Here is a 16,698-nt window from a genome sequence, read left to right as displayed (position 1 = left end):
AAATAAATATATGCAGGTTGGCTTAAAATTAAAGGGGTCCTCTCACTTCGGCCAGAAGCATTTATCATGTACAGAAAGTTAATACAAAGCACTTACTAATGTATTGTTATTATCCATATTGCCTCCTTTGCTGGCTGTATTCTTTCTCCATCACATTATACACTGCTCGTTTCCATGGTTATGGCCGCCCTGTAATCCAGCAGTGGTGGTTGTGCTTGCACACTATAGGAAAAAACGTCGACCTCTCTGGTGGCTGGGACTCTGGGAGCGCACATAGGCCGGTGCTTTTTCCTATAGTGAGCAAGAACGACCACCACTGTTGGATTGCAGGGTGATTGTAACCATGGAAATGAGTAATGTGATGGGAAAAATAAATCTAGCCAGCAAAGGAAGCAATATGGACAATCACAATACATTAGTAAGTGCCTTGTAGTAACTTTCTCTACATGATAAATGCCATTTGCTGAAGTGAGTCAACCCCTTTAAAGTGGTTTTCCGAGGGTTTTTATTTTTTATTACTGATTACTTCTCTGGAAAGGTCATCAGTATCTGATCGTGGGGGTCCAACAGCCGGGACCCCTGCTGATCAGCTCTTTAAGAAGGCACTGGCGCTCGCAGTAGCAGCTCAGCCTTCTCTCAGCTCACCTAGCACAAAACCGTACATTAGCTTTGTTTGGTATCACAGCACAGACCCATTCACTTCACTGGAGCTCATGAATAAGATGGCACATGGCCTTGGAAAAGCTGGAGAAGGCCACAACACTAGTGCGAGCACCAGTGCCTTCTCAAGCAGCTGATTTACCAGGGTCCCGGGTGTTGGACCCCCAACAATCAGATACTGATGTCCAATCCACAGGAAAGATCATCAGCTAAAAAAAATCGGAAAACCCCTTTAAATAAGTTATTTGCAGTTTAAATAGACCCATGGCAACAATTGAAAAATTGGCCTTCTAAGGAAGTGGTTAAGAAAAAAGAATATTGTATATGTGTACTATATACTGTATATACACACACTAACAATTGACATGGACGTCCTCATGGAATAGATCTAATATCCATCCTGGAATCCAACTAATTTAAAGGGGAGAAACTGTGATATCATTTTAGTCCGGATTGATTTGTCTATGACGTATGAGCGGTGTTAGCTTTTGGTCTGTCTTATAAATTTGACATGCTTGTACTGGTGTGATTAATGTCCAAATGCTCTTCTTTTAGGAGTGGCAAGAACTGCAGCAAAGCATTCAGCGTAAAGATCGAGCTCTATTAGAAACCAAATCTAAAGTTACACATCCTGTATATAGTTTATATTTCCCAGAGGTAATGTACATTCATTTTAGAGATTGAAGTTTTGTTATCTTAGTAGCTTGGAGAATTTGTCTGTACATATATGTTTGATGTGGCTTTATCAAGAACGCTACACCTTGTTATTGGAAGAAAATCACTTATCACACAAGTTGTGATACAGCGGAGTTCCTCTATTAGCCAGAGAGGAGTGCTACTGCTGGACCCAGTCTGTCCATGTGTCACATGGTCGGCCATTCTATTCAATAGCTTACATTCAGCAAAATGTCTCGCCATCCAGGGGTTTCTAAAGTCAGACCTGTGGTGATCAGCTAATCAGCTTTCATATGTAGTGTTTTTTGTGGGGAAGTAATCCCTTTAAAAGTACATAAAATAACAGTAATTCCATTACCTTTGATCCAATTTTGCCTCATATTGCAATTAACACTAAGAAATGTATCAAAAGTAGTCCTCTTTTATGCTAATGAGAAATTGTCATACAACATAAAAGAAGCAATGCACCAAAAATATAGCTTTTACTGTTTTCCCTGTGCTGAATCTTTCCACCGAAACCCGTTTGTTATTTCAGAGTGTTTTTATGACCTAGTTGTAAAAGTTGTTCCTTTCCTAGTTTTTACTGTAGGTGTCTTGAGTATCTCTGTGCCTAGTGGAGCTTGTTCCTCTAACATAGAGCTGTAAAATGCAAACCTAATGACTGCTGTCTGCGGATACAGACCTAGTTAGACATTTTCTGCATCTTTTATAGCAACTGCACGGTCTGTGTACAGATCACCGTGACCACCATAATCCTGCAAAAGTGCGGGCAGCCCTTCTGCTCCTGCTCTTTTCTAGAACAATATGGTTTCCAGTGGGCAGTGATGGAGCTAGGTGACGGTTGTGTTTTTTTGTTTCTTTTGTAATGTAGGCTGTACAAATGTGTCCACTCTTACCTTAAGTCTAAATTGGTTATAAGGCACATGAGCCGTGATACTAATTATTAACCCCTGTAACCTCAAAAACAGCTGAAGTTTTTTTTTATAAAGACCAACTGAAAAAATAGCCCAAAATAAGTAAAATACAGTCATAAAAAATTGCCCCAAAGCTCTCAATAGCCTTTAAGGACTACAATTTCTCCTGAAACCATTTTAACAAAATATCGCAACACACTAGAAAACAAGGCTACAATTCACAACACAACCACTGGGTGGCCGCACATATAGGATGGATGTAATATTGCAAAATCATGTTTTGAAAAGCTAGTCCTCTCATAAGGGGTACCTTTCTGGAATGATTATTCTTCTCAGTCTTGACCACAAAACTTAAGCCATATTGAAGTATATTTAATGTCAGCCACCAGGTACCAGATAACCTTTCACATTTCTGGAAGTTCACGTGGCCAGAAAACACTAACCCGCGTGCAGTTATCCAACCGAGGTCTCCACTCCACTGTGAAATGCTACTATTTGGATTTTAAATCCAGCTGAAAAATCCTAAAACCTAATTCGCTGGCCAGTAATGTCAATAGATTACATTTAATGAATATGTTTATAATAATATTTTTTTTACCTATGCATTTACTCTTGTAGGAAAAGCAAGAATGGTGGTGGATTTACATTGCAGACAGAAAGGATCAAACATTAATATCTATGCCCTATCATGTGTGTACACTAAGGGATCAAGAGGAGGTGAGGTCAATGCTGGTTATATTGGTCAGACAAGTTGTTAAATTCTAGGCCAGGGGACAGCAACCTTCGGCCCTCCAGCTGCTGTGAAACACGCAGAATATAGAACATGCTGCGATTCTCACGCAACATAGAACTGATGCGTGAAAAAAAAAATGTTGACGCACACAGACACATTGAAATGAATGGGTAAGGATTCAGTGCGGGTGCTATGCATTCACTTCACGCATCGCACCCATGCGGAAAATCCACTCGTGTGAAAGGGGCCTTACACATAGTATACTATGAATCACTGATAACACCTTCCCCATGAACAATTAAGTCAGAAAAAGCAGAGATATAAATGACAAGTTTTACTGATTCTTTTCCAACAGAACTATACATCAATCTGCTCAGCTTCTCTTGCTCTATAACATGCAACCTGGAGATAGCACGTTAAAGAATAACTGCAAAGAAAAGCTACATCATTAGAATTTATTGCTGACATCATCCTTTAATATTATGCATTAATGGTTTTAATGGATACTCAATTTGTTTTGCCATCTTTCATTGGCCTACTTACCTTATACATTTATTTCTTTTTGCTTTTAAGGTGGAGCTAAAATTTCCAGCACCAAGTAAACCTGGAAATTATCAATACACGGTATTCTTAAGGTCTGATTCTTATATGGGCTTAGATCAGATTAAACCATTGAAGGTAAGCTCATTTAACTTTTTACCGTGCATATAGATCCCATCAGCTTAAAGAGAATCTGTCACCAATTACATTGTTATAAATCCGTCAGCCATACGAGGAGTGCACTTGTCATCATATGCAAACGCCCTTGGTCCTATTTCCATATATTGTGGAGAGGTTAGGGCTCTTTCACACCAGTGTGTCCCTTGCAGGAATCGTGCTCTGATTGAGAGAGAGAGTGTGCGGTCTGGACTACAGAAGCGCACAGCTTTATCATGATAAATAATGCTGTTTGCCTCTGCCTGACCTTTCTGTAAGAGAATCATACTGACGGCTTTATGTCACTATGATTCCATTACGATTGATAATGCTGTGCACTTCTGTAGCCCAGACCGCACTCTTGTCCTCTCACACGGAACGTGATTCCCGCAAGGGACATGCTCATGTGAAAGAGCCCAAAGTCTTTTTCTTTTATGTAAATTACCCCCTCCCACACTATACTCAGGCCTGGCCCTAAAGCCTAACGACGACATGTTGAGCGCATCTGCATTACATGACTGGAGATTGCCGGGCAGAATTCCATGTAGCATGTACTGCGAGTGCAGCGAACACGCTGCTACGAGACTTCGGGCCAGGCGTGAGTATGTCATTCAAATTGTGGGAGCGTAGCCTGAAATGTAAAGTAATGGAGCCTTAGGTGCAACAGCACTGCCCTTATAGCACCCAGGGACTATTTTGCATAAAATAAAAAATCTAAATTATCCACATAGGTATCAGGTGACAGATTCCCTTTAAAAGACCATCAAGAAAAATGACTAATTCTGCTAAAATTTGTAGCATATGAATCATTGGTCATAAAGCCCTTGAATTGTAGTTTACAATACATTTTACTGATTACCAATACTAGACCACAGCTGAAGTCATATTTGCCCTAGTGCTAAATCTGTTATCTGTATGTTGTGTACAGTGGCCAATTGTCATAGCCTATCTGGATACAGAATTAGGCCTGGACATACATCTTAGCTGTTGGCCAACAGTTTCCTTCCTTCTCTTCTCCATGTGCAGTGCATTTGGAAAGTCTTCAGACCCTTTCACTTTTTTTCACATTTAAAGTTGTGACCTTGTGCTAAAATAAAATAAAAAGTTTAAAATCGTCCCCATCATTCTGCACTCAGTACCCTATAATGAGAAAGTGAAAACAGAATGTTCAAAATCTTCAAAAACTAATATCTTGCATTGACATAAGTATTTAGACCCTTTACTCAGTACTTAGTTGAAGTACTTTTGGCAGCAATTACAGCCTCCAGTCTTTGGTATGTTGCCACAAGGTTTCCATACCTGGAATTGGGGATTTTCTGCCATTCTTTTCTGCAGATCCTCTCAAGCTCTGTCAGGTTAGTAAGGACAGTCAGTGGAGAGCCATTTTCAGGTCTCTCCAGAGATGTTCGATTTGGTTCAAGTCTGGGTTCTGCCTGGGCCACTCAAGGACATTCAGAGTTGTTCCTAAGCTACATCTGTGTTTTCTTGGCTGTGTGTTTAGGGTCATTGTCTTGTTGGAAGGTAACCCTTTGGCCCACTATGTGGTTCAGAGCACTCTGGATCTAACTTTCAGTAAGAATATCTCTGTACGTTTGCTGCATTCAGCTTTTTCTCAAGTCTGACCAGTCTTCCTGTCCCAGCAGCTGAAAAACACCCCCACAGCATGATGTTGCAGCCACCACCATGCTACATTGTAGGAATGGTATTGGGCAGGTGATAAGTAGTGCCTGGTTTCTTCCAAACATGACACTTACAATTGAAGCTAAAAAGTTAAATCTTTGTATTATCCGATCAAATAATCTTTAGGTGCTTTTTTGCAAACTTTCATGTGTCTTTTACTGAGGAGAGGTTACTTTCTGACCAGTCTGCCATGAAGCTCAGATTGGTAAAGTGGTATAGTGATGGTTGACCTTCTGGAAGTCTCTCTCATCTGCACACAGGATTTTTGTAGCTCGGTAACAATGGCCATTGGGTTCTTGGTCACTTTTTTTTTTTTTTTTTTTTTTACCAAGGTCCTTCTCCCCCAATTACTTAGTTTGATGGGGCGGAAAGCTCTTGGAAGAGTCCTGGTTGTTCCAAACCTCTTCCATTATTATGGAAACCACTGTGCTCTTGGGCACTTTCACTGCAGCAGAAATGTATTTGTATGCTTTCCCTGGTTTGTGCCTCTGCACAATCCTATCTCTGAGCTCTACAGGCAGTTCTTTCTTTCTTTCTTCCTCATGGCTTGGTGTTTGCTCTGATATGCATTATCAGCTGTCCAATCAATTGAATTTACCACAGGTGAACTGTAGTAAAGTTGTGGTAACATCTTAAAGATGATCAAGAGAAACAGGAGGACCCAGAGCTAAATTTCAAGTTTCAGAGCAAAGGGTCTTAATTAGAGTTGAGCGAACACCTGGATGTTCGGGTTCGAGAAGTTCGGCCGAACATCCCGGAAATGTTCGGGTTCGGGATCCGAACCCGATCCGAACTTCGTCCCGAACCCGAACCCCATTGAAGTCAATGGGGACCCGAACTTTTCGGCACTAAAACGGCTGTAAAACAGCCCAGGAAAGGGCTAGAGGGCTGCAAAAGGCAGCAACATGTAGGTAAATCCCCTGCAAACAAATGTGGATAGGGAAATTAATTAAAATAAAAATTAAATAAATAAAAATTAACCAAAATCAATTGGAGAGAGGTTCCATAGCAGAGAATCTGGCTTCCCGTCACCCACCACTGGAACAGTCCATTCTCAGATATTTAGGCCCCGGCACCCAGGCAGAGGAGAGAGGTCCCGTAACAGAGAATCTGTCTTCATGTCAGCAGAGAATTAGTCTGCATGTCATAGCAGAGAATGAGGCTTCACGTCAGCCACCACTGCAACAGTCCATTGGCATATATTTAGGCCCAGCACACACACAGGCAGAGGAGAGAGGTCCCGTAACAGACAATCTGGCTTCATGTCAGCAGAGAATCAGTCTGCATGTCATAGCAGAGAATCAGGCTTCACGTCAGCCACCACTGCAACAGTCCATTGGCATATATTTAGGCCCAGCACACACACAGGCAGAGGAGAGAGGTCCCGTAACAGAGAATCTGGCTTCATGTCAGCAGAGAATCAGTCTGCATGTCATAGCAGAGAATGAGGCTTCACGTCACCCACCACTGCAACAGTCCATTGGCATATATTTAGGCCTAGCACACAGGCAGAGCAGAGAGGTCCCGTAACAGACAATCTGGCTTCATGTCAGCAGAGAATCAGTCTGCATGTCATAGCAGAGAATGAGGCTTCACGTCAGCCACCACTGCAACAGTCCATTGGCATATATTTAGGCCTAGCACACAGGCAGAGCAGAGAGGTCCCGTAACAGACAATCTGGCTTCATGTCAGCAGAGAATCAGTCTGCATGTCATAGCAGAGAATGAGGCTTCACGTCACCCACCACTGCAACAGTCCATTGGCATATATTTAGGCCCAGCACACACACAGGCAGAGGAGAGAGGTCCCGTAACAGAGAATCTGGCTTCATGTCAGCAGAGAATCAGTCTGCATGTCATAGCAGAGAATGAGGCTTCACGTCAGCCACCACTGCAACAGTCCATTGGCATATATTTAGGCCCAGCACACACACAGGCAGAGGAGAGAGGTCCCGTAACAGAGAATCTGTCTTCATGTCAGCAGAGAATTAGTCTGCATGTCATAGCAGAGAATGAGGCTTCACGTCACCCACCACTGCAACAGTCCATTGGCATATATTTAGGCCTAGCACACAGGCAGAGCAGAGAGGTCCCGTAACAGACAATCTGGCTTCATGACAGCAGAGAATCAGTCTGCATGTCATAGCAGAGAATGAGGCTTCACGTCACCCACCACTGCAACAGTCCATTGGCATATATTTAGGCCTAGCACACAGGCAGAGCAGAGAGGTCCCGTAACAGACAATCTGGCTTCATGTCAGCAGAGAATCAGTCTGCATGTCATAGCAGAGAATGAGGCTTCACGTCACCCACCACTGCAACAGTCCATTGGCATATATTTAGGCCTAGCACACAGGCAGAGCAGAGAGGTCCCGTAACAGACAATCTGGCTTCATGACAGCAGAGAATCAGTCTGCATGTCATAGCAGAGAATGAGGCTTCACGTCACCCACCACTGCAACAGTCCATTGGCATATATTTAGGCCTAGCACACAGGCAGAGCAGAGAGGTCCCGTAACAGACAATCTGGCTTCATGTCAGCAGAGAATCAGTCTGCATGTCATAGCAGAGAATGAGGCTTCACGTCACCCACCACTGCAACAGTCCATTGGCATATATTTAGGCCTAGCACACAGGCAGAGCAGAGAGGTCCCGTAACAGACGATCTGGCTTCATGTCAGCAGAGAATCAGTCTGCATGTCATAGCAGAGAATCAGGCTTCACGTCACCCACCACTGCAACAGTCCATTGGCATATATTTAGGCCTAGCACACAGGCAGAGCAGAGAGGTCCCGTAACAGACAATCTGGCTTCATGTCAGCAGAGAATCAGTCTGCATGTCATAGCAGAGAATGAGGCTTCACGTCACCCACCACTGCAACAGTCCATTGGCATATATTTAGGCCTAGCACACAGGCAGAGCAGAGAGGTCCCGTAACAGACGATCTGGCTTCATGTCAGCAGAGAATCAGTCTGCATGTCATAGCAGAGAATCAGGCTTCACGTCAGCCACCACTGCAACAGTCCATTGTCATAAATTTAGGCCCAGCACCCAGGCAGAGGAGAGAGGTCCCGTAACAGACAATCTGGCTTCATGTCAGCAGAGAATTAGTCTGCATGTCATAGCAGAGAATCAGGCTTCATGTCAGCCACCACTGCAACAGTCCATTGGCATATATTTAGGCCTAGCACACAGGCAGAGGAGAGGTTCATTCAACTTTGGGTAGCATCGCAATATAATGGTAAAATGAAAATAAAAATAGGATTGAATGAGGAAGTGCCCTGGAGTCCAATAATATATGGTTATGGGGAGGTAGTTAATGTCTAATCTGGACAAGGGACGGACAGGTCCTGTGGGATCCATGCCTGGTTCATTTTTATGAACGTCAGCTTGTCCACATTGGCTGTAGACAGGCGGCTGCGTTTGTATGTAATGACGCCCCCTGCCGTGCTGAATACACGTTCAGACAAAACGCTGGCTGCCGGGCAGGCCAGCACCTCCAAGGCATAAAAGGCTAGCTCTGGCCACGTGGACAATTTAGAGACCCAGAAGTTGAATGGGGCCGAACCATCAGTCAGTACGTGGAGGGGTGTGCACACGTACTGTTCCACCATGTTAGTGAAATGTTGCCTCCTGCTAACACGTTGCGTATCAGGTGGTGGTGCAGTTAGCTGTGGCGTGTTGACAAAAGTTTTCCACATCTCTGCCATGCTAACCCTGCCCTCAGAGGAGCTGGCCGTGACACAGCTGCCTTGGCGACCTCTTGCTCCTCCTCTGCCTTGGCCTTGGGCTTCCACTTGTTCCCCTGTGACATTTGGGAATGCTCTCAGTAGCGCGTCTACCAACGTGCGCTTGTACTCGCGCATCTTCCTATCACGCTCCAGTGCAGGAAGTAAGGTGGGCACATTGTCTTTGTAGCGTGGATCCAGCAGGGTGGCAACCCAGTAGTCCGCACAGGTTAAAATGTGGGCAACTCTGCTGTCGTTGCGCAGGCACTGCAGCATGTAGTCGCTCATGTGTGCCAGGCTGCCCAGGGGTAAGGACAAGCTGTCCTCTGTGGGAGGCGTATCGTCATCGTCCTGCCTTTCCCCCCAGCCACGCACCAGTGATGGACCCGAGCTGCGTTGGGTGCCACCCCGCTGTGACCATGCTTCATCCTCATCCTCCTCCACCTCCTCCTCATCCTCGTCCTCCTCGTCCTCCAGTAGTGGGCCCTGGCTGGCCACATTTGTACCTGGCCTCTGCTGTTGCAAAAAACCTCCCTCTGAGTCACTTCGAAGAGACTGGCCTGAAAGTGCTAAAAATGACCCCTCTTCCTCATCCTCCTCCTCCTCCTCCTGGGCCACCTCCTGTTCCATCATCGCCCTAAGTGTTTTCTCAAGGAGACATAGAAGTGGTATTGTAACGCTGATAACGGTGTCATCGCCACTGGCCATGTTGGTGGAGTACTCGAAACAGCGCAACAGGGCACACAGGTCTCGCATGGAGGCCCAGTCATTGGTGGTGAAGTGGTGCTGTTCTGTAGTGCGACTGACCCGTGCGTGCTGCAGCTGAAACTCCACTATGGCCTGCTGCTGCTCGCACAGTCTGTCCAGCATGTGCAAGGTGGAGTTCCACCTGGTGGGCACGTCGCATATGAGGCGGTGAGCGGGAAGGCCGAAGTTACGCTGTAGCGCAGACAGGCGAGCAGCGGCAGGATGTGAACGCCGGAAGCGCGAACAGACGGCCCGCACTTTATGCAGCAGCTCTGACATGTCGGGGTAGTTGTGAATGAACTTCTGCACCACCAAATTCAGCACATGCGCCAAGCAAGGGATGTGCGTCAAATTGGCTAGTCCCAGAGCTGCAACGAGATTTCGCCCATTATCACACACCACCAGGCCGGGCTTGAGGCTCACCGGCAGCAACCACTCGTCGGTCTGTTGTTCAATACCCCGCCACAACTCCTGTGCGGTGTGGGGCCTGTCCCCCAAACATATGAGTTTCAGAATGGCCTGCTGACGTTTACCCCGGGCTGTGCTGAAGTTGGTGGTGAAGGTGTGTGGCTGACTGGATGAGCAGGTGGAAGAAGAGGAGGAGGAAGCCGAGAAGGAGGAGGTGGCAACAGGAGGCAAAGAATGTTGCCCTGCGATCCTTGGCGGCGGCAGGACGTGCGCCAAACAGCTCTCCGCCTGGGGCCCAGCTGCCACTACATTTACCCAGTGTGCAGTTAGGGAGATATAGCGTCCCTGGCCGTGCTTACTGGTCCACGTATCTGTGGTTAGGTGGACCTTGCTACAGATGGCGTTGCGCAGTGCACACTTGATTTTATCGGATACTTGGTTGTGCAGGGAAGGCACGGCTCTCTTGGAGAAGTAGTGCCGGCTGGGAACAACATACTGTGGGACAGCAAGCGACATGAGCTGTTTGAAGCTGTCTGTGTCCACCAGCCTAAATGACAGCATTTCATAGGCCAGTAGTTTAGAAATGCTGGCATTCAGGGCCAGGGATCGAGGGTGGCTAGGTGGGAATTTACGCTTTCTATCAAATGTTTGTGAGATGGAGAGCTGAACGCTGGCGTGTGACATGGTTGAGACGCTTGGTGACGGAGGTGGTGGTGGTGGTGTTGGTGGTACATCCCCTGTTTGCTGGGCGGCAGGTGCCAACGTTCCTCCAGAGGCGGAGGAAGAGGCCGAGGCGGCAGCAGCAGAATAGGCCGAGGCGGCAGCAGCAGAAGAGGTAGCAGGGGGAGCCTGAGTGACTTCCTTGGTTTTAAGGTGTTTACTCCACTGCAGTTCATGCTTTGCATGCAGGTGCCTGGTCATGCAGGTTGTGCTCAGGTTCAGAACGTTAATGCCTCGCTTCAGGCTCTGATGGCACAGCGTGCAAACCACTCGGGTCTTGTCGTCAGCACATTGTTTGAAGAAGTGCCATGCCAGGGAACTCCTTGAAGCTGCCTTTGGGGTGCTCGGTCCCAGATGGCGGCGGTCAGTAGCAGGCGGAGTCTCTTGGCGGCGGGTGTTCTGCTTTTGCCCACTGCTCCCTCTTTTGCTACGCTGTTGGCTCGGTCTCACCACTGCCTCTTCCTCCGAACTGTGAAAGTCAGTGGCACGACCTTCATTCCATGTGGGGTCTAGGACCTCATCGTCCCCTGCATCGTCTTCCACCCAGTCTTGATCCCTGACCTCCTGTTCAGTCTGCACACTGCAGAAAGACGCAGCAGTTGGCACCTGTGTTTCGTCATCATCAGAGACATGCTGAGGTGGTATTCCCATGTCCTCATCATCAGGAAACATAAGTGGTTGTGCGTCAGTGCATTCTATGTCTTTCACCGCTGGGGAAGGGCTAGGTGGATGCCCTTGGGAAACCCTGCCAGCGGAGTCTTCAAACAGCATAAGAGACTGCTGCATAACTTGAGGCTGAGACAGTTTCCCTGGTATGCATGGGGGTGATGTGACAGACTGATGGGGTTGGTTTTCAGGCGCCATCTGTGCGCTTTCTGCAGAAGACTGGGTGGGAGATAATGTGAACGTGCTGGATCCACTGTCGGCCACCCAATTGACTAATGCCTGTACCTGCTCAGGCCTTACCATCCTTAGAACGGCATTGGGCCCCACCATATATCGCTGTAAATTCTGGCGGCTACTGGGACCTGAGGTAGTTGGTACACTAGGACGTGTGGATGTGGCAGAACGGCCACGTCCTCTCCCAGCACCAGAGGGTCCACTAACACCACCACGACCATGTCCACGTCCGCGTCCCTTACTAGATGTTTTTCTCATTGTTATGGTTCACCACAACAACAAATATATTATTTGGCCCAATGTATTGTATTCAAATTCAGCGGGATATAAATTTGAGGCCTAGTATTTAGGCGCTGGGTGACCGGTATGGATTTAGTGACAGAATTAGACTTGGAAATGCACAGAAGCGTGTGTGTGAAGTTATTCTGAATGACCCAATGTGCACCTTGAATATTATATACCCTTTTTGGGATAGATTTCAAATAGCTCTGATATAGCAGGAACCACTAAATTATGAAATTGCTAAATTGGGAATTGTACTTCAACCCAGAACAAAAAATGTGCTTTGACGGGCACTAAATAACTTTCCCAGCTACAACAGTACAGCGGTAACGAGAGATTTAGAGGGATTTAAATTTGAGGCCTAGTATTTAGGCGCTGGGTGACAGGTATGGGTTTAGTGACAGAATTAGACTTGGAAATACACAGTAGCGGGTGTGTGTGAAGTTATTCTGAATGACCCAATGTGCACCTTCAATATTATATACCCTTTTTGGGATAGATTTCAAATAGCTCTGATATAGCAGAAACCACTAAATTATGAAATTGCTAAATTGGGAATTGTACTTCAACCCAGAACAAAAAATGTGCTTTGACGGACACTAAATATCTTGCCCAGCAACAACAGTACAGTGGTGGGTAACGAGAGATTTAGAGGGATTTAAATTTGAGGCCTAGTATTTAGGCGCTGGGTCACCGGTATGGATTTAGTGACAGAATTAGACTTGGAAATGCACAGAAGCGTGTGTGTGAAGTTATTCTGAATGACCCTATGTGCACCTTCAATATTATATACCCTTTTAGGGATAGATTTCAAATAGCTCTGATATAGCAGAAACCACTAAATTATGAAATTGCTAAATTGGGAATTGTACTTCAACCCAGAACAAAAAATGTGCTTTGACGGACACTAAATATCTTGCCCAGCAACAACAGTACAGCGGTGGGTAACGAGAGATTTAGAGGGATTTAAATTTGAGGCCTAGTATTTAGGCGCTGGGTGACAGGTATGGGTTTAGTGACAGAATTAGACTTGGAAATACACAGTAGCGGGTGTGTGTGAAGTTATTCTGAATGACCCAATGTGCACCTTCAATATTATATACCCTTTTTGGGATAGATTTCAAATAGCTCTGATATAGCAGGAACCACTAAATTATGAAATTGCTAAATTGGGAATTGTATTTCAACCCAGAACAAGAAATGTGCTTGAACGGACACTAAATAACTCGCCCAGCTACAGCACTAGGGACAGATTTAGCTGGATATAAATTTGAGGCCTAGTATTTAGGCGCTGGGTGACCGGTATGGATTTAGTGACAGAATTAGACTGGGATATGGCCAAAAAATGAACAGACTATTGCTGGTTAAATGCACTTGGTGTGACAGCTTCACCCTGATGTAGGCTTTAGCCAAAAAACAACCACACCATTGAGGGTTAAATGCACTTGGTCGCAGCTTGTGCTGGCGCACCACAAGACACAAAATGTCCGCCGATCACCCCAGAAAAATGAGACTGACAAACGGTCTGTGCAGCCTAAAAACAGTGAGCAATTGAGGATCAGCAGCTCAATGATCCACAGCTGCAGATCGATCAGTTAATCAAGTCCTTTGGAGGAGTTAATCTGCCTAATCTCGCCCTACTGTCGCAGCCGCAACCTCTCCCTACGCTAATCAGAGCAGAGTGACGGGCGGCGCTATGTGACTCCAGCTTAAATAGAGGCTGGGTCACATGGTGCTCTGGCCAATCACAGCCATGCCAATAGTAGGCATGGCTGTGATGGCCTCTTGGGGCAAGTAGTATGACGCTTGTTGATTGGCTGCTTTGCAGCCTTTCAAAAAGCGCCAAGAAAGCGTCACAAAAGCGCGAAGAAAGCGACGAACACCGAACCCGAACCCGGACTTTTACAAAAATGTCCGGGTTCGGGTCCGTGTCACGGACACCCCAAAATTCGGTACGAACCCGAACTATACAGTTCGAGTTCGCTCATCCCTAGTCTTAATACTTATGTCCATGCAAAATTTTATTTTTCCTTTTTAATACATTTGCAAACATTTCTAAAATTCTCTTTTCACTTTCTCTTTATGGGTACAGATTGATGGAAGAAAACTTTTTTTTTTTTTTTTTTTTTTTTTTTTTTTTTTAGTTTTTTATTTTATTTTAGCACAAAGCTGCAATATAACAAATTTAGAAAAATGTGAAGGGGCATGAAGACTTTCCAAATGCACTGTATGCACACTTGTGTTTTTAATTGGGGACAAAAGAATAAGATGCTGCCAGGCCCATCTAGTAGCAGCTTATCTCCCACAGAAAAAAATATTGGCCACCTTGAAACATGCAAAACAATCTTTCCCTTGACATCTGCCATTGGAGGAGAATCTGGTGGGCCATACACAAAGAAAGTTGGCCAGTCTAACTAAAGCCCTCCAGTTCAGCAGACTTTCCTCTAATGTCTGTGGGCGAACAGTATGTTTGGCCCTAAGCACATTTGATAGGGGGCTCCATGCCATGTGTAGTATAAGATAAAGCTCTAGTAGCATCCAAGTCATTGGGATGGATATTTTGAACCCACTGAGGCATAATAAATAATTCACGGTGCTTTGGAATGCTATAGACAGGTTACAACTCCGGGAATCAAACTGTGTCTGCTATTGGATTTTAGAACTTAAGGTATTGCATACACGGCTACCCACTCAATCTAAAATACTTATGGTAAAAATGCCGCCTTTTTCATTTTCTTTCCTAGCTGGAAGTTCATGAAGCTAAACCTATACCTGAAAACCACCCACAATGGGATACCACCATAGAGGGTGACGATGACCAAGGAGACAGTGAGGGCTTTGAAGAAAGCTATGACGAGGAGGAGGAAGACGAAGAAGATGATTAAGTTAAATTAAATAACTAAACAGACTTAAAAGATTTGCACATGGTTGTCTATCTGATATCGGAGCTATTCCATTTGCCAGAGCGACAATGTAGAAGTTTTTTGAGGAAGTTTTTTTGTTTTTTTAAGTTACTCTTCAGAATCCTGAGTGTTTTGTGATTGGCTTGAAGGTCACACAAGCCTTTGCTATGTGCATAGGCCTAGTGATTTACTAAAGCCAACTGGTGCAGAGTGAAGCATTTCCTTCATCAAAAATAAAATAAAGATTTTTTATTAAAACAATTATCTCTTCAATTCACAAAGTGCTCATCATCGCCAGCTAGAGACTTCTCTCTTGTACTACAATGTCTACCACACTCACCCAGGACTTTCATTAATATGTTATACAATGTTCCTTCCTTTAACTGACTTCCACATATTATTCAATGTTGTATCATCTGGTTTTACTTCAGCTTTTTAGTTGAAACATTCCTCCAAAATGTAATTTTACAAGGGTACTAATATATAATACAATGCTCTATAAAATACAAATCTTCCCTCCTTTCTATTACGTAATGTTATATATTACCACTAGCCTGTCAATGCAATCATGGGTTTGGTAAAGGAATGGCTCTGTAAATCTTGGGACCACAAGTTGCAGTAGTATGTGTGTGGTTTTAATGCAAAGATGCCTTTTTTTTGTTTGTTTTTTTTTTGTTTGTGTAAAAATACATTTCAGAGACTATGAAGTCACTTCCGAAAAGTCTGTCAGGATAAGTAGTGATGTGCTCCGTGACTATACTAAGACAAAAACCTACCAGCTAGCTATAGTCTTCAGACCAGTGCCAAGCTCCACTCTGCAATATCTGTGCAGTCATTTTTGTCTAGGCTCACTTGGATTTTTGCAAAGTTGAGAATGAAAATGGGGGCTACATGCACATACCTGTGTAACGCTCAGTAAACTAGTACACCATTGATGACTGTTTTGCATTTGTAATGTGTACTTCCACCCACTCCTGCCCCCCACAAATAATGGTGGAGAAAAATGGTAATTTTCTGAATATTTGCTATTATACTGTAAATACCATTTCACATAGTCAGTGGTCCTGTATAATATATACCTGTTTCTCCCAGGTGGATCTTTCATACTAAAGAAATGGGGATTTCTCAGCTATTATTGCAGAATGGTGAGGATGTTATGGCAGGGGGTTTTTATGGTTTGTGTAATACTGATATGGAATGTGTGGCAAATCACTTTCCTGCACTTTTTACCCATTTCTCCAATTTATGTGGCCAATTGGTTGAAACAAAAATTTGCCATGTTTCTGAAAACGGGTTGTTCTTTAAATGAAAACTGACATTGAAAAAACTTTGTAATGCAATAGTTGCAAATAAAATTCAGAGGTTAAATGGTATTTGCATGTCACTCTGTGTCTTAGTTGGTCAAAAAGAAAAAAAACATACAAGCAAACACCAATGAAAGTGACTCATCTATGAAAATGATAAAGCCGCTGTTACACATTTGCGGCCGAGCCACAGGTACTGCATGGGGGTTACTGCTAATCGATGTGTTGCACCTGTACTGAAAACTTGAAACAATGACATTTACAGGTTCTGCCCTGCGATTAGCAGTAAATCTGGTCACGTGTATTAGCACCTTCAGGATAGAACCAGATGTGGTGGAGATTACGGC

The 16,698-nt window shown here is 44.7% G+C and overlaps 1 protein-coding gene across 1 annotated transcript in view; it reads left to right on the top strand.

Annotated features, from left to right (window-relative positions):
• SEC63 (SEC63 homolog, protein translocation regulator) overlaps positions 1 to 16,420 on the top strand; it is a 55,565-nt gene extending 39,145 nt beyond the window's left edge. Inside the window, exons 18-21 of the mRNA XM_044290086.1 lie at positions 1,216 to 1,317; positions 2,868 to 2,966; positions 3,556 to 3,660; positions 14,889 to 16,420. Of these exons, the coding sequence (XP_044146021.1) occupies positions 1,216 to 1,317; positions 2,868 to 2,966; positions 3,556 to 3,660; positions 14,889 to 15,029 (447 nt within the window). The 3' untranslated portion in view covers positions 15,030 to 16,420. The remainder of the gene's footprint in view (positions 1 to 1,215; positions 1,318 to 2,867; positions 2,967 to 3,555; positions 3,661 to 14,888) is intronic.
• The last annotated feature ends 278 nt before the right edge of the window (positions 16,421 to 16,698 follow it).

This window comes from Bufo gargarizans, chromosome 4 (assembly GCF_014858855.1).
Source record: "Bufo gargarizans isolate SCDJY-AF-19 chromosome 4, ASM1485885v1, whole genome shotgun sequence".
NCBI classification, from domain to species: Eukaryota; Metazoa; Chordata; class Amphibia; order Anura; family Bufonidae; genus Bufo; species Bufo gargarizans.
The sequence above is the reverse complement of the archived record's forward strand: the minus strand, read 5'-3'. Positions and strand labels throughout refer to the sequence as shown.